The sequence below is a fragment of the Cynocephalus volans genome, chromosome 11 (assembly GCF_027409185.1).
Source record: "Cynocephalus volans isolate mCynVol1 chromosome 11, mCynVol1.pri, whole genome shotgun sequence".
Classification (NCBI taxonomy): Eukaryota; Metazoa; Chordata; class Mammalia; order Dermoptera; family Cynocephalidae; genus Cynocephalus; species Cynocephalus volans.
Window position 1 is genome coordinate 11,439,107 of NC_084470.1, and position 24,569 is coordinate 11,463,675.

A 24,569-nucleotide genomic window follows, 5' to 3' on the forward strand; every position below is an offset into this window, starting at 1 on the left:
GACAGGAGGAGGCTGAACTAGAGCTATTTGAAATGTAGGAAAATGAGGGGAAGGTGGGTCTCTACAAATGTAAACCTTCTTCCCGGGAAAAAATATTTAGTCTTGTGGTTGATATTCCATCACTTGGCATCCTTAGTCCACTGGATGTCTAGATTGAGTGATAAAAAAAGAGTAATGCTGGGTGATCTTAATTTGTACTTTATATGAAAGACAATCTCTCTGTCTCATATACACATGCACACATACACACACACGCACACACACACACACACACACGCACAATATGACAAGTTTTTAGTAGATTTATTTTTGTGCCCCAAAGAACAAAATTCCCTGGAAACTATTCACATTCTTGAGAAAGTGAAATGAAGAATGATTACTGATTAATGACATGATTGTCCACTTTGTAGATGTTCTTCAGCTTCTGTGAGAAGAACGTGGATTATGAAACATTCAAAGCACTCAACGATGCGTGTCTTGTCTATGACGGCCGACTTGTGATCGATGCCAACTTCCACACCAATGACGTAGCCATCAGAGCTGCTGGCCCCCTCACCAAATTCTCCAATAGATATTACGCATATGAGTGGGCTCACAGCAAATTCAGTTCCAAAGAAATCGGCTTTCACCTGGCAGCAGCTGTGCTCAGTGTCTTTGACCCGACCCTTGAGCCTGTGACTGAGCTGCCAGATGGTCTTGACCTGCCCATCCCCATGTGCAAGGGAGCCAAGATCCAAGGTGTGGGCAAGCCACCTTGTTCCCTGAGATGAGGCCACAAATTGGATCTGGGTCAGTGTTCAGACCAGCCTCCATGTTTCTCTTAGACTTGGTGAGGGGCTCCTCAGAAGGTTGCCACAGCGATAGCGGAGGACTTTATCTCATTTCCTAAGCATTTATCATGAACCTCGCATTACCGTGATTATTAGCGTCCTTTGCATATTAGCATTTATTATGGACCACATCCTAGCTGAGGTCCCCATTTTACAGATAAGGAAACAGACTAGGTAATGATCTCTTGGTAACTTGCCTGAGGGTCTCACAGCTGGTGAGTGGCAGTTTGCCCTGACATCTCACCCCAAAGTCCATTCTCACTATAAGTTCAGAGATAAGGAGACCCTTGCATGCTTCTTCCCAGGCCATAGCCTGCTGTCTGGATGGGTACACTCAACCATTTGCAGTGGTAAAACAGTCTACTTTCACCCCCTAAGGCTTGTTGACCCCTAAGGAGATGATGTCATGAGTAATGCAGGGTTCCTTCATGTTTAGGGGCTTAGAGATACCTTTTAAAATTGTGTCTTTGAATGTTGTGGACTTTTTACCAAAAAACGCACATATGTACAAAATTGTATGGTCACTTCAGCAAATTTATCAACCAACCCCCAGAGCCTTTCATAGACCCCAAGGGTGTCCATGGACCCTAATCCAGTAAACAGACATCAGATGAAAGAGACAGAGGCCCCACATTCCAGTCCTCGTCTTTCTCTACCTAATTACATGGCCTCAGGGAGATCCTGCTCCGCTTCTTACTCTGAGTGAGACCTTAGGAAAGGTGGTGTCCATAGGCAAGCAAGAGAAGGGAGGGGTGTCTGAGATCAGAACTGGATCAGGCTCAGATTCAGGGGCAAGCCAAATGTATTAAGGATCTCATAATGATAGTTTTTAAAGCCTTGTACAAAGAACTTTGTTGATTTTCCCTATGAAGTTCAATTTTTAATATTTTGGTTACATATTGGAGGAATTATGTGGAATAGGAACACCATTGCAACATTTAAGATTTCTAAATTGGTCTTGATTTGGTCTTGGCATCTGTGGGTTAGGGTGCTGGGAGCTATGGGAAATCACAGAATACACAGGATCAGCTTGGCGTATCTTGGAGCATCGGTGGCTATGTTATGGGGTATAATGTCACATTCACATTGATTTGATTAAATAAAGCTCAACCACCCCAGGGAGATTTTTGCTATTAGCAGTACTTTAGTGGGAAAGTTTAAGGAGCATACACCATTGTAGTCATCTCTGTTTGTCCTGTGGTGAAAACATAAGCTCTGTTACCCATCTCATTAACAATTAATTTCAAATGTGGAAAATTTGCCATCTCCTCTAGGAGGCATTCTTCTTGGGTCTTACCATTATCTGCATATTGCCAAGCCTGCCATTCCAATTCCCTTGGAGGTACAAATGTTACAGCCTGATTTTGTGAGTAGTATTCCTAAATTTTACTTTGCTTTCAAGTATAACACTTTGTTTACAGGAAGGTGGAATTATTTACTCAAAGTCTTTAGTGTAATGTGTTTGTTCCCACTATAGCATCAGCCCCCAAGATGGCCCCAGTGATTCTTGCCCCTTGGTCCTCATGTCCTGTGAGGCCCCTCCCATGTTGAGAAGGGCTGACCTGTGTAGCCAACAGGAAGTTGTGGAAATGACAGTGTGCGACTTCCAAGGCTAGGTTGTGAAAGATACTGTAACTTCCAACTTGCACCCTCCTTGATCACTTGCTGCCATGCTGTAAGGTCACCCAGGCAGCCCTCTGGAGAGGTCCACGTGGTGAGGAACTGAGGATTCCTGCAGCAGCCATTATCAGTTTGCCATTCTTAACAGTGGGCTGCCTTGGCAGTGGATTCTCCAGCCCCAGTCAAGCCTTCAGATGACTGCAGCCCCAGCCAACATCTTGACTGAAAACTGTGAGAGACCTTGGACAAGAACCCCCAGGCTAAGCCACTCCCAATTTCTGACTCCCAGAGACTTGAGACAATAAAAGTTTATTGTTGTTTTAAGCCAATACTTTTTTAAGTAGACTATATTTTTTTAGAGCAGTTTTAGGTTCACGATAAAGTTGAGCAGAAGGTACAGAGATTTCCCATAAACTCCCTGTCCCCACACATGCAAAGCCTCCTTTTTTATCAACACCCCCCACCAGAGTGGTACATTTGTTACAGTTGATAAGCCCACATTGATGCATCGTCAACCAAAGCCCACAGCTGACATCTGAGTTCACTCCTAGTGGTGTACATCCTATGGGTTTGGACAAATGTGGAATGACATATATCTACCGTGATATTATCATGCAGAGTAATTTCCGTGCCCTCTCTCCTCTGCCTATTCATCCCTCCCTCCATCCACTGATCTTTCACTATCTCAGTAGTTTTGCCTTTTCTAGAATGGCATGTAACAGGAGTCATGTGGTCTGTAGCCTTTTCATATTGGCCTCTTTCCCGTAGTTATATGCATTTAAGATTCCCCCGTGTCTTTCCACGGCTCGATAGCTCCTTCTTCTTAGTGCTGAACAATGTCCACTGTCTGGATGTACCACAGTTCATTTATCCGTTCACTGAAGAATATGAAGCCACTAAGTTTGAGGTAACCTGTGATGCACCAATAAGTTACTGAAATGTCCACTTTTGTGGCGGTGGAGCAAATAAATTGCTGAGGATCTGGAGTGGCTGTCCCCACTGTTTTCCTCCTTTCCCTGAATTACACCGGAAGGGCCATCCAGGAAAAGCAGAAGCTGTGGGGTGGGACTTCCCCTGGGTTAAAGGTAACCAGAAAGGACACCGCATGATCAGTCAGTTGGAGAGCTTCTCAAGTAAGGTTCTGTGACAGATGGTCCCAGGCTGGAGTTTGTTGTCAACTTGGGGCTTCCTTTCTGATGTTCACATTTGGTTTTTAGTCAGTGAAACAGACACCGGAAATTCTCTACCTAACTTCTGTTCCCATTTTCTGCTCCTGAATATTAACAATATAACCAGCTTAAAATAAACATATTTCCCCGATTTCCTTGAGGACAGGGCCAGCCATAAGGCAGGTTCTGGCCAGTGAGATGTAAGTCGAAGCCATTGGAAAATTCCTTAAGCGGGGCCGACTCAGAATGGCACAGGTATTGCCCCTTACTCTTCTGCCTTCAGGAAACGTGGATCCTAGCTCTTCCATTTACTTCCTCTGGGACTTGAGCAAATTATTCAGCCTCTGAATTTCTGGGGCTGACAGGGAGCATCTGTAAAGTACCACTGCCCAGAGCAGAACAGGTGACCGGTCACAGTGGACGTCCTCGTTGTTCATCATGAGTGCAGATAAATAATGAAAACTGGTTCTTCCAGGGAAAGAGCAGATGCTGTGTTTAAGCCTTATTTCCCTTAGGCCTTTCCCAGATTCTTTTAGGTGTCCTGTACAGAATCTGACGCAAAAGTTTCTTACACTAAAGAAAACCATAGAATCATAGCAAATGTTGTCCCAGTTTCTATTGCTGTGTAAAACACTTAGTGGCATAAAACAGCCATTTGATTCTGCTCACAGATTCTTTGGGTCAGGAGTTTGGACAGGACACAGTGGGAACAGCTTGTCAGTGCTGCACAATGTCTGGAGCCTTCGGTGGGACAACTAGGAGGCTAGATCAGTGGTCCGGATTATCCAAGGGCTGCTTTACTCATAACCGAAGGCTTCCTATTCACCTTGGCTGGGGCGACTCAAAGACCAGAGTGCTGAGCAGAGCCTCCCGGGCTGTCCATGTGTCCTTGGCTTCCTCACAGCACGGTGGCCTCGGAGGGGACAGACTGCTTCTGTGCCAGCTCAGGGCTCCAAGTGCGAGTGCTGTCACTGGCAAGATGGACGCTGCACTGTCTCGCGGGTCACGCAGCGTCACTCCCCTCCCCCCACTCTGTTGGAGCAGTCACAGCCACCAAGATTCAAGGGGAGGGGAAGGGAGAATCCATCTCTCAATGGAAGGAGAGTCAAGAAGAGTATGTGGATTGGGGGATATTGTTGTGGCCATCTTTGGAAAAAACAAGCTGCCACCAATGAGGTGGGGCATTAGATAAACAGGATAAAGCCCAGGGTGTTCAGGGGCTGAGCACTTTAGTCATTGGTACATAACCCGAGCCTCATGTGTGCAAGAGCGAGAAAATATTGGACTTGGTTTCAGACAGAACCAGATTCTTCAAGGACACTGTGTGATTCCTACATGCAGTATCATTTATTTATGAACCACTGGCACACGCTTTCTCTCTCTCTCTCTCTCTCTGCAGAAAGTCAGAGGAGGAGCCAAAAGGAGTTTTTAGATAATGAGAGTTTTAATAAGAGTGCAACTTAACTAGATTCTTTGGCTGATGCTATGACAGTATTTGAACAGGACCCCTGACTTTAATTAACCATTTTGCCAGGTGGGCCTCCTTTTTAATTAGTACAGAAGATCTAAACAGATTTTTTTCCATTTTATTATTCAAGAAAAAAATGTGGGATAGTTCCATGGCAATCTTTTGGGGTTGGAATTAATTCGATTAAGTAAAATCGTTGCCAAAATGGTCAGGCAGTCACCTAAATATAGCCAATTGATTAAGAATGGAACCCACTGGACAATATTTCACTACACAAACTGAATTACTGTTCTTATAATAAATGCGATACAGATGAATCTTATCAGAATTTTATAGTACTCACTAATTGGAACATTTAAATAAGAAGATACTTTAGTAATTCACGAGCTGTTTGAAAGGTAACCTGACAAAAGGGAGAAAGGGGACCCCAAGTCGTCTACATAATCAGCTAATTCACAGATTCCAGTCCACATGCTTTGTTGGCTTATACACCACAGAATAAAGAAATTTGTCACAACAAATTCTGCCTTGGTTACCATTAAATTTAAAATTGTGTGTTCATCACAAGAGCTGAGAACTTGATTTCTTATACACCGATCCTGATTCATCCTGTGTCTTCCATTTGGCATGAATTCCAGAGCCATTTTCCAACCTTTGTGAAAATTGTAAAGGAACTAACTCTAAAGGATAATTCTATTCAGAAAAAAAAAGGAAGAAAAACAACACCTGAACCTGTTACTACTTCAAAATCTTAAAGATCCAAATTTCCAAACAATTTACTTATATACTTAAAATAAAGAAACTAGACACACTCCATCAAATTGGAAAGTGTGTGAAATAATCCTCATTGCCCCAGAATCCCTTACCGGATGGCAGGGCTGGGAGGGCCTCATGTCGTCATTTAGTGGAGCAATTTTCTGTGAGGAGGGGCAGGGTTCTGGACTTCACTGGGTTTTCCTGAGCTGCCAGAAACAACAGGAATGACCCACATGACAAGGGGAATTGGTGTCTGAGAAACCCCTCTATAAGTGAATTGTCTTTAATTTCAATGCAAAATGCTTTGATGCATTCCAAGTTCCCAGAATGCCCCCACCCCGTTATGCTAATATAGTGCTAAATCTCATAAAAGTGGACACAATTTCTTCCATAGATATGTGATCTGCACCACCCCGTCATTACTTTCTTTGTAGTGTGGCTGCTTTCTGGACTCTTTAAGCCCTCTTAGCTATAAAGCACTTGCAGTATGTGCTTAGGATTATGCTGACAAAATAAACAGAGGAGACCCAAGGATTGTAATTCAATCCTTAAATAAAAAAAAAAAAAAAAAAAGATGGAAAAGAAAAAAAAGCAACAGACCCCTAACAACAGATCATTGAAAACAATGGTGATGAGACCACACACAGGACAGGTTGACATCGAATGGCCCTTCATGCTCAAACTGTCACTGCTCTCAGCCTGCCAGGTACCTTGAGAATTTGTCAAGTCACCACTAGGTACCTGTGGCCCTCATCTCCAGGTGCTCAGCCTTGGCCAAGGATATGAAATCCCAGTCAGCACCCCCAAACACAAAGAGGTCCTTGAAAGCTGAAGGTGGAGTATTTACTGAAACTCGTTGCAACCCACATGGGTGGATCTCAGGTGTGCCTCTTGTATACCTGGGTTCCCTTTTCTTAATCACTCAGCATAAAGAAACTTCAAAAAGAAGGAGGAGGCTTGGGAAAACTTGGCAGCCAAAACGCTGCCAGAGCTGTTGCCAGGGCCCCTCTCCCAGACCCCCATCCACTTTATGACCAGGGTGACGGAGTGGCCCCTCCTCAAACACTCACTCCTTTGCAGTTTTCCAGCTTTTTCACCAAATCATCCCTTATTGTGAAGGGAACTCCTACCTCTGGGGTCGGGGGTCTAAGCCTATGGCCACTGGCAGCAAACTCAAATGGTCTTTAAATTCTTGTATTTTATCTTAGAAATGCACATGGAGGTCTCATTCCTCGCTGTCTATATATCTGTGTGTATTTAAATTCTGAAACAGTGTTTAATCTTCCAGGCCTTGTAAAGTTGACATCAGGGATTACTCTGTGATATCATGTGCCCCCACCCTGGGTGGTGGGATTCATTGCTCGGTCTGAGAAGTCAAGACTCACGAAAACACACCTGAATGAAAACAATCCATGGGGCATCTGGGCCTAGAGAAATACTTGTGACAAGAGCAGAGGATAAGCTGATGATCAGATAAGGAGACCAGACACCCTGCAGGTGGAGGACCAGGCCAGGCATTTTCCAAACTCTTCCCTGGACAAGGCGCACCTTTCCACACTCACTTCCACCTAGAACCAACCACCTCCCACCCTCCATCCCTCCCTTTTTTCCTTCTTTCTTTCTTTCTTCTCCCGTTCTCCTTTGTTTTCTGTTTCATTTCTCTCTCTCTCTCAATCTGTTCATCAAAAGTCTGGGTCCTTGCTGTAGCACAGCCAGAGAATTTAATAACTTTTATTATTTTGGAAGTGATGGCCTTTGCTTAAAAATTAGGAACTGCAGATGGCCAAATGAGCATAAAGAGAAACAACAAAAATTACCCAGCCTCCCAACCACAGAAAATGACCATTCACATTTTGTTAAAATCTTGATACAAAAAAAAAAAAAGGAATGATACTATGCATTTTTCTAACCTGCTTCTATAATGTAAAATGTTCTATGAACATATTACCCTGCTATGAAATATATTTTAACACTAATTTTTATTGGATGCATTGCATTACATTATGTGGATAGACCATGGTTTTGTTAGATGCAGATTTCCTGTCTGCATCCATCCCTCTGTATTGAGGGCCCACTTGCATCTCCCTGGGAGCACCCCACCCCTTTCATAATCTGCATTCACTCTCTCCCCACCCCCAAATACCCAGCTTCTCCTACATCCTTGGGGTCAGCCCAGGATTTACTGGACATGCCTCCTGTGTGTCTCCTCTTGTGCCCTCACAGTTGTCTGAGTACCCTCAGGGCTTTGCCACGTGATACCCAAACACCCACCAGTTGCCTCAATTTATTTAAAAGTTAAACCGTGTGTCCTTGTTTGAAAAAACTCCCCAGGTGATGGCCAGAACTAAGTAAATGTTTGGGAGCATTGCGGTCCAACTTGCCTTGTATTTCTAAATGCCACATTCAATTTCAGAGTAAAAGCTTAAATCTATATGTCCTCAAAAAAGATTTATTGAGTGTTACTGTGTACTAAGTTCAGAGTCCTGGGGAAAAGTGAAGGTGCAGCCATACCAACAAAGCCCATGTTCGTCCACCGAGGCTTCCCAATGCCTGAGCCCATCGGGAGTGTGTCTCCAGTGGGCAGGTCAGTAGCCATCAGTGGCTGCAGAAAAGGAGGCACGACATGGAATTAGAGCAGCATCTTACCTTGTCATCTGGGTTCATATGGCAGTTTTAGCTGGTTTCTAAAGGGCATAAAGCCGTGGATCCACACCTTTCACAGTTTACAAACTAAAAGGTCAAGTATAGAATGTGTATGTGTTATTCCCATGGTCTTGAACCTTCTTCCTGGGAACAGACCTTGTCAAACGACTGACCCCCCCCCAATGCATCAATCAGGGATTCACCGTTTACTTGTTTCTTTTGTTTTATTTTGTAAAGCACATCTAAAAATAACTGAAATTCCTTCTGATCACTTTTGACTAGGAGGTTTTTCTCAAAATAGTGCTATGAAAACTAGATTTAACAGTCTTAAAACACCACAGAAGAGAGAATAAACCCAGTTCCACTTATTAGCTCTGTGAGGTATTGAGTAAAAGAGAATTGGTTGCAACCTAGCAACTAATTTAGAAACACAGAACAATACAATCACAGTTTAAAACATCCTGAAGAACAGTCAGTCACTAAGTCCAAGTATGTGGTTTTTGATACACTGTTATCTTTGGTTGAGTTTAGTTAATTTCTGTTACTGTTATGTGTGACAAGCCATGGACATACCTGTCTGTTATATTTGAAATGAAAATTGTTATAATAAAGTTCCCAAAGTCCAGAAATGTTTCTAATGTTGTTTTTCTGATCCCCCCACCCCCAGGGTTTAGAAATAGTAACAGGTAGTGCAAAAAATGGGGCTTACTTTCAAATTCATATCAACAAGTATAAAATGGTGGAAACCATCACATGCCTTTCTAAGGAGCCCTTTCCTGCCTCCAACTACATCTGCTTGTACGGCCAGCACGAGCAAGTCCTCAACAATCTGTGTGCTCGCTACGACGACAACCTGATCACAGATCTCTACAGGTAAGTTGGGCATTGTATTCGATATGGGGAGATATATATAAGGGATATATATATAAATATAAAGATATATATAATGTCTTGTGAATGAGGGATGTGTGTTGTGATGCACCAGAGAGCAAAATGAGAATCCCAGGGAGAAGCTGGAGTGGTTGAGAATTCGTTCTAATATAATAAAGAATATCCAACCATTGGCTGGTTAGCAAAGGGTCACATGGGGAAGTTCACAGGCTTGGGATGTGTCCACGCATGGCCAGGGGTCCACGTGTGAGCCTGGACCCCACGTGCAACCACGTTGGCCTCCACAGGCTTGGACAGATGATGTTCAAGTCCCTTTCCGCACAGGGCTGCTGTGTGTTTTCCTTTGTGCCTTTATAGTTGGCTGAGTCCTCCTCAAGGCTTTTGCCATGTGAGACCAAAACACCCACAGTTGCTGCTCAGAAACAGAAGAGGTAGACTTGGGAGCAGGATGTGGAAGGATCTGGTTCTGATGAAATCTCCACAACCACGGGACAGCTGCTTGTGATCCCAGGCTTATTCCTCATGGCATGTGCCCAGGCAGAGGCGGGGTAGCCGTTTGTCCAGGGTATTGGTAGGGAATCCCTGCACTGACAGGTCAGTGAGACAGGGTGATCTAAATCTCTGTCCTTTCAAACTCTAAGACACCCTTTATCCTATACCTCTAAGAAGGCAAAGAATTTTAGAGTGAAAACGTACTTCTGGATGCAGCCTTCTGCTTAGCAAGGTCAGAATTTCTCCATCCACAAAACAGGACGGTGACAGTCAGCACCAGATACAGATGTAGGGTCCTATGTCCTCACTACCCATAGGTGTGACCGCCAGGATCAGACTAAATCTCTTGTCCCTCCTAAAATTTTTTAAGTTGTACAATACATCTTACAAACAAAAAAGTATGTGAAGCATGTATGGTGGAAAATAATATTATTTTTTAAGGGAAAATAATACTAGAGGTCTATGTGGCTACCACCTACGTTAAGAAAGAATTCCTTACCTCAGGACACTTGAAGCCCCTTCTCATCACGCTCCCTTCTATCTCTTTGGAGGCAGCTACTGTCTTGAAGTTTGAGTGATTCATTCTGCTTCCCGTAAAGCAGGGATCAGCAAATGTTCTTCTATAAAGGTGTGGATATGGCCTCTGTCACAAGGACTTACCTCTGCCACTGTAGTGAGAAAGCAGCCAGAGAGAACACATGAACAAATGACCCAGCTGTGTCCCAATAAAGTTTCATGTACCAAAAGAGGTGCCAGGCCAGATTTGGCCCGAGGGTCATATTTTGCCAACCCTTGTTTTTAAGATGTGCACATATATATGATTTTATATTAATTTGTATTGCCCACTTCTGAATTGAATCTGTGACTTACTAAAGAAAATCAACGTTCTGTTCAGCGCTGTGTTTGTGAGAACCACCCAGGTTGACGTACGTAGCTTTACAGTGGCTCATTTGTTCTCCCTGCTGTACAGTACTCCTTTATATAACTATGCCACAGTTCATTCATGGATTTTCCTGTTGATTGATATCTAAGTGGTTTCCAGTTTGTGCTACTACAAACAATGTTCTGGACATTGTGGACACGGCTCATGTGTAGAACAGCTGTAGGGTGTCCTAGCCCTAGGGCTGCTGGGTCACTGCATGCGCATGTCTTCAACTGTGCTGGGTGATGCCAAATGTTTCCCAAAGCAGCTGTATCTATTTATTTATTTATTTTTTATTTTTTATTTTTTTAATTTTATTTTGTCGATATACATTGTAGCTGATTAATGCTCCCCATCACCAAAACCTCCCTCCCTTCTCCCTCCCCCCTCCCCCCCAACAATGTCCTTTCTGTTTGCTTGTTGTATCAACTTCAAATAATTGTGGTTGTTATATCTTCTTCCCCCCCCCCGGTTTGTGTGTGTGTGTGTGTATGTGTGTGTGTGAATTTATATATTAATTTTTAGCTCCCTCCAATAAGTGAGAACATGTGGTATTTCTCTTTCTGTGCCTGACTTGTTTCACTTAATATAATTCTCTCAAGGTCCATCCATGTTGTTGCAAATGGCAGTATTTCATTCGTTTTTATAGCTGAGTAGTATTCCATTGTGTAGATGTACCACATTTTCCGTATCCACTCATCTGATGATGGGCATTTGGGCTGGTTCCAACTCTTGGCTATTGTAAAGAGTGCTGCGATGAACATTGGGGAACAGGTATACCTTCGACTTGATGATTTCCATTCCTCTGGGTATATTCCCAAAAGTGGGATGGCTGGGTCGTATGGTAGATCTATTTGCAATTGTTTAAGGAACCTCCATACCATTTTCCATAGAGGCTGCACCATTTTGCAGTCCCACCAACAATGTATGAGAGTTCCTTTTTCTCCGCAGCCTCGCCAGCATTTATCGTTCATAGTCTTTTGGATTTTAGCCATCCTAACTGGGGTTAGATGGTATCTCAATGTGGTTTTGATTTGCATTTCCCGGATGCTGAGTGATGTTGAGCATTTTTTCATATGTCTGTTAGCCATTTGGATATCTTCCTTAGAGAAATGCCTACTTAGCTCTTTTGCCCATTTTTTAATTGGGTTGCTTGTTTTCTTCTTGTGAAGTTGTTTGAGTTCCTTATATATTCTGGATATTAATCCTTTGTCAGATGTATATTTTGCAAATATTTTCTCCCACTCTGTTGGTTGTCTTTTAACTCTTTTAATTGTTTCTTTTGCTGTGCAGAAGCTTTTTAGTTTGATATAATCCCATTTGTTTATTTTTCCTTTGGTTGCCCGTGCTTTTGGGGTCGTATTCATGAAGTCTGTGCCCAGTCCTATTTCCTGAAGTTTTTCCCCTATGTTTTCTTTAAGAAGTTTTATTGTCTCAGGGTGTATATTTAAATCCTTAATCCATTTTGAGTTGATTTTAGTATACGGTGAGAGGTATGGATCTAGTTTCATTCTCCTGCATATGGATATCCAGTTATCCCAGCACCACTTGCTGAAGAGGCAGTCCCTTCCCCAGTGAATAGGCTTGGTGCCTTTGTCAAAGATCAGATGGCAGTAAGTGTGTGGGTTGATTTCTGGATTCTCTATTCTATTCCATTGGTCAGTGTGTCTGTTTTTATGCCAGTACCATACTGTTTTGGTTATTATAGCTTTGTAGTATAGCTTAAAGTCAGGTAGTGTTATGCCTCCAGCTTTATTTTTTTTGCTGAGCATTGCTTTGGCTATTCGTGGTCTTTTATTGTTCCATATAAATGTCTGAATAGTTTTTTCCATTTCTGAGAAAAATGTCTTTGGAATTTTGATGGGGATTGCATTGAATTTGTATATCACTTTGGGTAGTATGGACATTTTCACTATGTTGATTCTTCCAATCCAAGAGCATGGAATATCTTTCCATCTTCTTGTATCCTCTCTAATTTCTCTCAGCAGTGGTTTGTAGTTCTCATTATAGAGATTTTTCACCTCCTTGGTTAACTCAATTCCTAAGTATTTTATTTTTTTGGTGGCTATTGTAAATGGGCAGGCTTTCTTGATTTCTCCTTCTGCATGTTCACTACTGGAGAAAAGAAATGCTACTGATTTTTGTGTGTTGATTTTGTATCCTGCTACTGTGCTGAAATCATTTATCAATTCCAACAGTATTGAGGGGAAAATTTATTGCATTAAATGCTCACTTCAGAAGAATGGAAAGATGGCAAGTGAACAACCTAACACTTCACCTTAAAGAACTAGAAAAACAAGAACAATCCAAACCTAAAGTTAGCAGACGGAAAGAAATCATTAAGATCAGAGCAGAACTGAATGAAATTGAAAACCAAAAAACAATTCAAAAGATCAACGAATCAAAAAGTTGGTTTTTTGAAAAGATAAATAAAATTGACAAACCATTAGCATGGCTAACAAATAAAAGAAGAGAGAAGACTCAAATAACAAAAATTAGAAATGAAAAAGGCGATATTACAACTGATTCATCTGAAATACAAGGAATCATGCGAGACTACTATAAACAACTATATGCCAACAAATTTGAAAATCTGGAGGAAATGGATAAATTTCTGGACACACACAAGCTCCCAAAACTGAACCGTGAAGACGTAGAAAATTTGAACAGACCAATAACAATAAAGGAGATTGAAGCTGTTATCAGAAGGCTCCCAACAAAGAAAAGCCCAGGACCAGATGGATTCACAGCAGAATTTTACCAAACATTCAAACAGGAATTGACACCGATTCTTTACAAACTATTCCAAAAGATTGAAACGGACGCAAATCTCCCAAACTCATTCTATGAAGCAAACATCATCCTGATACCAAAACCAGGTAAAGATATAACCAAAAAAGAAAACTACAGGCCGATATCCTTGATGAATATAGATGCAAAAGTCCTCACTAAAATACTAGCAAACAGAATACAGCAACACATACGAAAAATTATTCATCACGATCAAGTGGGATTCATCCCAGGGATGCAAGGTTGGTTCAACATACGCAAATCAATAAATGTGATACACCATATTAATAAACTCAAACACAAGGACCATATGATCATCTCTATAGATGCTCAAAAAGCATTTGATAAAGTTCAGCACTCATTCATGACAAAGACCCTCTATAAGTTAGGTATAGAGGGAAAGTATCTCAACATAATTAAAGCCATATATGCCAAACCCACTGCCAATATCATCCTGAATGGGGAAAAGCTGAAAGCTTTTCCTTTAAGAACAGGCACTAGACAAGGATGCCCACTCTCACCACTCCTATTCAACATAGTGTTGGAAGTACTAGCCAGAGCAATCAGAGAAGAGAAGGAAATAAAGGGCATCCAGATTGGAAAAGATGAAGTCAAACTGTCCCTGTTTGCAGATGACATGATCCTATATATCGAACAGCCTAAAACCTCTACAAAAAACAGCTGTATCTATTTAAACTCCCTCCAGCAGTGCATGAGAGTTCCTCTTGCTCCAAAGCCCTGTCAAACCGTGGTCTCGTTAGACTTTAAAATCTGGCCAGTCTGATGGTTTGTGAAGGTGTCTTCCTGTGGCTTTAATATGCCCTTCCCCGATTGATAGCACAGGTAAGTGCCCGTTCATTCGTTCCTGAGCCATTTGTGATAGTTTCCGTGAAATGTCTATTTATGACATTTGTCCGTTTTTCTTTTGGGTTGTCTCATTAAATAGCAGGAGTAATTTATATACTCTGGATACGAACTTGTGTTGGTAATAAAATTTTAATATATATTCTCCCACTTGGAGGCTTGTCTGTTCACCTTATGGTGTCAGTGAACAGATATTCTTAATTTAATGTCATCTGTTTGTCTTCCTCAAGGGTATCTTGGATTTTTGTCCCTTTGTTCTTCCAATAGCTTTAAAATGAGCTTGTCAAGCTTCATGAAAAGCCCCATTGGATTTGATGGGAAATGCATTACATCTTATATCAATTGGATGAGAATTGACATTGTTGATTTTTTGTCTAATACCATAACATACGTCTCGATTTATTTAGGTCTTTTTTAATGTCTTTCAATAAAAGTTTATTATTTTTGCCATAAATGTCTTGCAAAATTTTTGTTTGATATGATCCAAGGGGCTCTATATTTTGTATTGCTGTTATAAATATTGTTTTCTTATTGATTGCTGCTGGTATGTAGAAATGCACTAATGTTTTGTATGGTTCTGTATCCTGCAAATTTGCTAAACTCATTCATTCAAATAAATTATCTGTAGATTCTTTTAGATTTTTCCACACAGAAAAATTATATCACCTTCTAATAATGACAATTTTGTTTCTTATTTTCCAGTCTTTGTAATTTGTTTCTTTTTCTTGTCTTACTACACTGTGTCTGAGATTTGTAGTAAAAAGTAGAAAAGCAGTAGTAGGGAATGGCACCCTGGCCTCATACTTAGTTTTAAAGGGAATGTGCCCAAAATTAAGTGTGTGACATTTGCCATATATATTTTTATAGATGCCCTTTATCAGGTTAAGAAAGTTCTTTTTGGTTACTTGTTTCCTAAGTATTTTTATCATAAATGGATTTTTTTTTCCAGAAAGAGTATTTAATTTCTGAAACTTTTTATATGCATATATAAGGATATCTTCCTAATGCTTTTGAATATAAACTATTTTGATAAAGTATCAAATTCTTTAATGAAAGTCTCTCCATCCTCAAATCTTTGTAGACTTAACTTTAATATTTATCCTAAATAAAGAAAAATATAAGCATTTAGAAAATTAATTCATTTGCTCCTTAGCTTGTGCATAAGATTTTATTGTCACTGTCAACCAAAATATTTGAGTTAGCAGGGAATCTGTTGTTTGTTAAAGAAAAATTTTACTTGGTGGTATGCTAAGTAAGCTAAGATACTTAGCATAACTTAATGTTGTGCTAAGAATCTTCTCTGAAAAAGAAGAAAAAGTTTCGCATTTGACCAAATTCACAGCCCTGGCTGATTTGCTTCTCCCTAAAAGGAAGGTGATTTTGAAACAGACTTGAGACCACTAGTTGATACACAGCTGTTAACTGATGATAATAATAATTTTAAAAGTTAATTCAATATAAGAGTGAATATTTGGGATGGCAAGACAAGCCAGGGTGGCACTGGATGTTAGGAGGTGCTGATTGACATCTGTCAGAAAGAAGCAGGGGGCAGGAAGATGGTGGCAGGTCATTTTTGAGCGAGGTACTGAGAGTATGGCCTTGCCTTGTCAGTCACTCCCATTTGTGTGTTGGTGTGGACATGCAGCTGCGACCACATTCTTTTCAAGTGCGACAAAGTCCTGCCAGGTCCCAGTATTAATTCTTGGCCCAGCACTGCCTGTGCTGTCTGTTGTGAGACAGGCTGGGGAGGTTCTTTCCAAGCAGGGTGAATGGTGTGGCTGATTTTGGCCGCGATGGGATTACCGATTGTTTTCCTGACCTTGGCAGCACCAGCAACATTTCTTGTTCAAATCCGGGGGCCGTTTCCTTTGTGCACTTCCATCCACCGCATCTGGGGCCCCTCCCTCGATGCTGGGAGGACTGACCGTGAACCAGCAGCTCTGTTGTTTTGCAAGTCAGGCCCGACTTCAACATCAGTGCCTATCTGGGTTCAGGGAAACTCTCTGGATCCTTCCTCTCCACTTCCCCCAATCTGTTCTCACTCCATCATGGGCCAGAACAGCGCAGGCCCTGGCCATGCCACGGGAGTGGTGGCAGCCACACGGGTCAGATGTTGCTGTGGCTGTCAAGGCCTCACAAGCAGTGACTCCGGCTGCCTGCAGAGGGGCTCACTTGGAGCCATATGGGGACATGGGGTGGCGAGTGAGCAGTCAGCCACTGTGATGCACAGGCGAACAGCTGTCACGGAATCACAGTGCAGCTCCGGGGCCGGGGCCCAGGCTGGCTTGGATTCCGCCTGTATTTTATTCTTTGTTTTCACCTCCGAGTGCCAGTACAAACCATTGGCACCGAAGAGGGAGAGGGAGAGAGCTAAGTCACCACTGGTGACTCTGTGTGTGTGTGTGTGTGTGTGTGTGTGTGTGTGAGAGAGAGAGAGAGAGACAGACAGAGACAGAGACAGAGAGACAGAGACAGAGAGAGACAGAGAGAGACAGAGAGAGGGAGGGAGGGAGAGGAAGAGGAAATGATTGATCGATTGATTTAGCACTTTGGAAAAAGAATAGAGCCAATGTTTTACTATTTGTTCCTTTCGAACTAAACAGCATTTAATGTCACATAACAGGTTAGGAGAGGTGGGAAAGGGCAGGGGTGAGAGGGGATAGTGAGAGGTTAGTTAATGGACACAAAATTATAGGTAGATCGGAAAAATAAGTTCTATTGGTGTACAGTAGTACTAAGTATCTACAATTAACAAGAATTTATTGTATGTTGTCAGGTGGCTAAAGGAGAGGAGCTTAAATGTTCTCATCACAAAGAAAGGACAAATTTTTGTGATGAATTTACTAACTACCCTGATTTGATCCCTACACATTGTATACATGTATTGAAATATTACTCTGTGCACAGTGCACATTCACACACGTGCACACTCACACATATACACTCACACGTGTACATTCACACGCACACACAAGTTCGCACACTGGCATGCTCGTGTGTGTTCACTAACACACGTATACACGTGTATGCACACGTGCTCACACTTACACCAGCAGACACTCACGTGCACACACACATGCTTGCACACACTGACACACGTGTACATTCACACGTGCACACACACTGGCAGACTCACATGAGCTCGCACGTGCACACAGGTACATTCACACACGTGTGTTCACTCACATGCACACACACATACACTCACGTGTACATTCACACGCACACACACGTTCACACACTGGCATGTTCGTGTGTGTTCACTAACACACGTATACACGTGTATGCACACGTGCTCACACTTACACCGGCAGACACTCACACGTGCGCACACACATGCTTGCACACACTGACACACGTGTACATTCACACCTACATGCACCCACCTACCCAAACCTTGCAGTCCCCCTGCCTGCTAAATCCCTTGACGGCTTTTGGCACGAGCACCTTGCACCCTGCTGCCACTGCTCCTCCCTTCAGGGCACTGGGGGCAAAAGGAACTTCAAAGAAGGTGCCAAGAAGTCGGGATGTGGGAGCCACGGGTGGGGGGAGGAGAGGGGAGTCTGAGGCAGCTTCCTGAGATGCTGCCTGTCAGGGACTCTAGCAAGGACTGTCCCCTGTCTCCCTCGTCTTTTCTTACACCCCACCCCCTCACCGCCCGCCATCCGCCATCGATGACCCTGCAAAGGAAAAGTCTTGCCTACTGAATCTCCCCAGCCTTCATCACCGGTCTGGAGCATCCTTCATCCTCACGACGTGAGTAGGTCTTGTCCTGGCTTCTTCCCATGAGCCCATCAGACACTCATAAACCTCGGTGCAATCACGTCTCTTCGCATGCCACCGCGCTGCACTCAGCCTGCCCGCCTGCGACCGTCCCCCGCGGAGCCCGCCCAGCACTCAATGGCATGGCCCGTGTTCAGCGGTCAGCGCCACCGCGCCCCGTACCCTAAATCGTTTTTGAGTCGGTCCCTTGACAGGCTGCAGTAACCTTTGTGAACCGTGAGTCTCCAGAAGTTATTCCTTTAGGAAAACCGCCTTGTGCTGTCTTCAGAGCTGCAAAGCAGGATGCTGCCAGCTCACCTGGTCCCCGAATTCGTTTATGAGACTCCAGTTGGAATCATTTAACCGTGACTTAAAAGTGTTTTTCTGCTTCTCTCTAGCACTAGCCTTGTGCTGTGTCCAGTGGTAAATTGCACACTAAATTCCAGGTGACCATTTTCCAGACTTACAAAATCTTCCTGAAACATGACTGCCTGCTCCAGCTTTGCAGCTTCTTTGTGCATGCCTGCAAGGTGTTAGATGGTAGTTCTCCCAGTGTACCCTTGTCCCTCACAAGCCATTTGCCACGTCACCGCCCTGCCTTTCTGTGGGCTCTTATGTGTTCCTGCTTGTCTGTTTCACTTCGGATAATGCCAGCTCTGTTTGATAGCCTTGTAGAGAGAATCCTTTCCCAAATGATTTGCTAAAATCAAAGTCCTTTCTTGTCCTTTTGCTTCCCAGCCATTTAATTACAGTCTATTTCTCCGCCCCCCTAAAAGACAGTTTAGGTGGTGTTTGCTCGCATGCCCTATCTAGGAGGCTCCTCACGGATCATTCCCTGGCCTCCTTGCCCCAGCAGGCAGAGCCTTACCTAGCGGTGTTTCTTCTGCTACTGCAGAGGCGACGAGCCCAACCCACATTTCCAAACATCACTTGTTCCCAAGATGGTCAACCTTAGATCTGGAAGTATAAAACAAGGTGGGGCCAACATCCATTTGGCACAACATATGCCCATTTTTATTTGTAATATCGTTTTGAGTAAACTAGCATTTTCCCCCCTAGTATATGTCACCTCCCCCCATTTTTCCACTGTACCATTTGTGTGGATGAAAGGTGAGATTTTTTAAACTGTCCTGAAATTATAGCCAGCACATACCCTTCAGATAATCATGCCAAAGAATATAGTGCGGAAGAAAAACAAATGCATCTATTCACACAGTCAGGGATGGATGCTAGAAGTAATGAACACATGGAGCTCTGCATAAAAGATGGGGCTTTTAAAAAATTTGCCTCATTTGTCATGAAAATATCATTTAGCATATCATGTTAGCATTTATCAGAAAGGCCCAGATTGAGAATTTTTTTATGGTTTTGAGGTTTTAGAAAGACACAAGTTCTTATTTCTCAATCTCACTAGTGTTAGTAAGAATCTTTGCCTAGAGGATAGTGCCCATGAATGATTTTTTAAAAAATGAGTATCTCATCTAATAGGCAAGATTTTTTTTTTTTTAATGTTGAAGGCTTTGGTTAGTGAGACTGTAAAGAATGAGCAAGGAAATTCAGTACCAGTGAGCATCGGTCTCAGTGGGGCATGAGGGGTGGCACTCGTGTCTAACAGGCAGCTCTTACCAGCCTTCCCCTTCCCTACCTGCTGTGTTACACATGAACTCCCACAGTCCTTCTGTCACCCTGTCCAAGTGGGCATCGGCACCCCTAAAATAGAGGAACTTGTTGGTGTTCTTGCTACTATACAAGAAAACTAGTGCTTTCATTATTTGAAAAGAAATGTCTGTATTTAAATCACATATTAATACCTGTAAGAGATGAGTTTAGCACAGAGACGACCCTCCATCCCAGAAGACTGCTGGAATGTGAATTGTACGTGGGACATCACATAAAGTGTGACACTCAGTTCACACACACACACGTCTGTTGGGCCACATCTGCAACATTATTTAAAAATCCTAACTTTTTACCAAGCTTTGTAAAAAGTGATCTTAACCTTATGGCGAGACCACCACTGCCACCTTCCACTTGCCCGTAGCCCCCGTCTCCCCAGCTGCCACCCTGACCACCAACTTTGTCATGTCCTCCTGTGCACTTGTGGTGTCCATGCTAAGAGAATTTGGTTTGAAACTCCTAAAATATGTAAAAGTGAATCACTTCCCTTTCCTTAGCGTGGAAAGGACCTAGACTAAGCCAGACAGAGCGTTCACATTCCTGTGTTTTTGCTTATAAGCTTCGTGAACTTGGACAAGCCACTTACTGTCATTGAGCATCACCTCCTCATCCGTCAATGGCTCCTGACTATAATCTATGATAAGTCTTTCCACAGCGCAGGATAAAGGTAGATGGTGATGTGAAGGTATTTAAAGTATTACGGAAGTGCAAAGTTTTGATATTGCTTCAGCTACAAGTTGATATGAGACTTCCTGGAGAAGCAAAAACACTTCCAGCCTTTTATGCAGTATTCCTCCTTCTGCCCAAATCAATACAAATTTAGGAAAATGCAGTGCTTTCTTTAAGAATTCAAATGAATAAATGTATTGCGTTAATGTATGTGCTTGCTATATCTTATTTTTAAAATTGTCTATATGGTGGTACACATGATATTTAATATGGACGTATTCAGAGTCATGCTCTGAGGGAAAAAAAATTACTTAGGGAGAGGTGATTATCAAGAATTAAATAAATGAATAATCAGTGCTTTATTTAGAGTAATAATGTTCTATGACTAGAGTTGATAATATACCTCCCAGGGCACTTTATAGCAAAGAGATGGATTAACCGTTTCTAAATAAGTTGTACTTAAAAGTGATTTTATTTTAAGCCTTGGGGCACCCTAAATGACCAAATAGGTTATGGATATTCAAACTTGGAAATTATGAACTGTTTGAATTACAAAATATGTCAGATCTAATATCATATAGTTTTAAAATTTGCTTTGGAAAATCGTTTCACACATTGTCAATAATTACAAATACTTTAGACCTGAGAAATCCAATATGATAGCCAATTGCCACATATGACTATGTAAATTTTAATTAAGACTAAATAAAATTAAAAATTCAGTTTCTCAGTCATGTCAGCCACCACACTGCACATGCTCAGCAGCCACATGTGGCTAGTGGGCACTGTATGGGACAGCACAGAACAAAGCATTTCCATCGTCGTGGAAAGTTCTATCGGACGGTGCTGCAGACCATTCGCATTCATGGATTTTGTAGTGTATGGTGTTGGGCATAGCATTCATGACAATCACTTCCTAAAACGTTAATCACCATTTGGCTCTGAGTCCCTGATGTGCCGGTGTGGTGGCCACAGGTGGGTGCTCAGTGGAGGCCCAGTGGGGAGACGGAGGAAGTGATTTCTATCTGCGCCTACTTTTGTGGGTCAGTCAGAAAGAAGAAAATCCTCCTCAGGTCACATGCCAAAGGTAGACAGATGGGGGACGGCATGGGAGAAGGGCAGAGCAGGGAAGCTTTCTGGGGCATTTGGTCACTCTACAGGCCCCTCGGCCTTGCGGGGTGCAATGAAGTTTCCTTCTCACCATACATGTCCTTTTCTATCCTTTTATGCTGGTTATAACTCAGCTGGCCAAACCCCAAGCAGCCTGCCACTTGCTGGCCAGAGTTATCCAAGTCAGTCTCGATAACGTCCTTCCCCTGGTCAGATCCCGAGTCTTGATTTGGGGTTCGGGAGAGCTGATTGGTATGTTCAGAACTGACTTCTGTCCCGCTGAGCATCTTTGTCATATCACTTTTCTTTTCCAACTTGTGCTGGAGGAGGGAAGGTCTCTACACATGTTCGTCCTCCACCTCCTTACATGCCCCGCTGGCAGCATGTGGTTGAGGGTTATTATTGATGAGTTTGGAATAATAGCTCATGAGCCACTGGCTATCTACAAGGCTACTCAACTGTTTTAATATAAATACCTCTTTACCAAACTCCAAGAAACAACTGAGTTATTCTGTTGTTATTGGAATTGTTAAAATAAATACATGACAGAAGTCATGTTCTCAGTCTACTGAACCATGGGAAGGAAGTGGCCTGACTGCCTAAATTTTTTATGGCAAACTGACAATTGCAAGGAGACACTTTGAAGGCCACCAGGTAGTAGGGAGACATCACATGGGCAGCGTTCTCATCCCTTTCCTCCTGGGCAGGGATCTTTTTAGGTTTCTTTCAAGGATTATTTTTTACATATTTGTATAATTTTTAATATTTTTCACTACAAAAGCAATACATATTTATTACAGAAAATGTAGAAAACTATTCTAAAAGCCAAGTAGAATATAAAACTCATACCTAATCCCACTACCCAGAACCTATTTTAGATTATTGAGCTATGAGACAAGACAAGTTGAGGGGTAACTGCTGTTTGCCCCTAGAATGAAGACAGTTGCTGCAGTACAGCTTACCTCGTTGGAACCTAGGTGCTAGAAAGACCCTAACTGCAGCCTAGCACACTTGCCTCAAAGATGAGAAAACAAGAGTGGCAGGGCTTGCCACAGGTCACAGACAAGACAGTGGCACCAGTAGAACCAGAACCAGAGTTCCCTGATTCGCTGTCTAATTCCCTTTATGCAGGACGAGGGGAGGAAGTTTTCCATTATGCAATGATCATACCTTAGAAAAAGCAGTCGTGTTTGACTTGTCATTGACTAATTATAAGATCAACAAAAAACACAATTTAAGCTTGGGACATGAGAATAATTTTGCATTTTTGACAAAATACCTCAGGGGATGCCAGGATAATTCATGTGTGGAGGAAGAAAACAATTGAATTTCTGTTTGTATTTTTATATTTAAAAAACGGAAAGGAATCAAGCTTTATGAGTGTTTGAAGCACACACACTGGTACCTGCTAGGACCAGATGAAAGAAACGTGTGTCCTGTGTGGACTCAACACATCCAAGGTGACAGCTTAGAGGACTCAACCTTATTAGTTCACTTTGGAACCTACTGCAGCTTTTGTGTGTCTGGTTCTGTGCATTTACAGATGCTATCTAATTTTGACTAAACTAATCTGCACAAAATGGACAAGAGCATTTAAAGGACTCCTCCAAAGAAACTACAGATTGAAAATTGTAGTGAAGTATGCACAAGTGAACCAGGAAATGACAGAGCCCACCTGTCTCCTATTCCTCAGATAAGCTCTTCATCAGCCCCGTGATAAATAAGTACAATGATGAGTCTATCAGCTAGGGTTCCATTGCAGACAACAGAATCCTCTCTGGCTAGTTTAAACAGAAAGTAATGTGCTTGGGCAGTTTATAAAATCCTTTGAATGGGCTGGAGGAGCAGGCCTGAGTCTGGGAAAAATTCAGAAAATATCTCTGCAGACATTGCCAGTTTTCATTGCAGTGAGGAATTTGTGGAATTGGGAAACTGCAGCAACTTCCATCTCCAAGGCCCTCCTCTCTGCCACAGTCCACATCAGCAAAATGGTACCCAAGGCCCTGCCACTTGTCCCCATGAATTCTGCTCCAGCTGATGCCAAACACAACCACAACCAGGCTGGCCAGCAAAAACCAAGAAATGCAGTGGACGCAGGGGCTCCACTTCGTGGTGTCATGTCCATCTTCCAAGGCCTGCATGGGGGTGTCCTTGTGGAGGAAACTTGATCCCATGTAGAACCTACAGGGTATATGAGTCAGGGAAATGTAGCTTTTCACTTTCCTACCTGTGGTATTTTGGCTAAATCATGCTACAAAGGGTCTCACATGCAGCTGGCTAAACCAGTCTATAGTATCTTCCATAGCTAACTAGTCAAACTTGACCAGAAGCCAACCCTCCAAAAAATGCAAAAGTAGGAGACCATTTGAAAACTGGATTTATATCTACTTTCAATTAGGATAAAATTTGCCCTAATTATATACAGGTCTACAAACCTTTATTTAAAAGCTTAAGGGCAGAAGCTGTGGAATTCAATATTTTTTTCTAATTTGGGAGGAACTGAATTTACTCTCTCATCTGAAACAACTAAAAAACTGCACAACATGTAAGACACACTTTTAAAAAAGATATTAGACATCAAGCAATGAAGGACAGTGATCTCTGAGAGATGGGAAAAAAGTAAGGTGAACTCTGTGATTGATCCAGCTCGTTGCCTTGAGAGAGTTTCTAGACCACAGCAAGGGGGGATGAAACCCAAGCAGAGCCCAGCAGACAGGTAGATTTCTCGGGACGTAGTACTAGAGAGGAGGGCACTGCACAGAGAGAGAACTCTGGAGATGTGCAGAAGGGCCCCCTTGAGCAGTCAGCCAAGTACTGATCAGCACATGTAGGTGAGGACACCTCCCAGGACCAAATAACTGCTCAAAAGGCTTAGCGTTTACAGTGCCTGGCCCTCACACAGGGCT

The 24,569-nt window shown here is 42.6% G+C and overlaps 1 protein-coding gene across 1 annotated transcript in view; it reads left to right on the plus strand.

The window, feature by feature from the left end:
* Positions 1-24,569, plus strand: part of CFAP61 (cilia and flagella associated protein 61) — a 300,780-nt gene that overhangs the window by 227,323 nt on the left and 48,888 nt on the right. Inside the window, 3 exon segments of the mRNA XM_063113349.1 lie at positions 411-738; positions 2,105-2,196; positions 9,154-9,359. Coding sequence (XP_062969419.1) covers positions 411-738; positions 2,105-2,196; positions 9,154-9,359 — 626 coding nt within the window.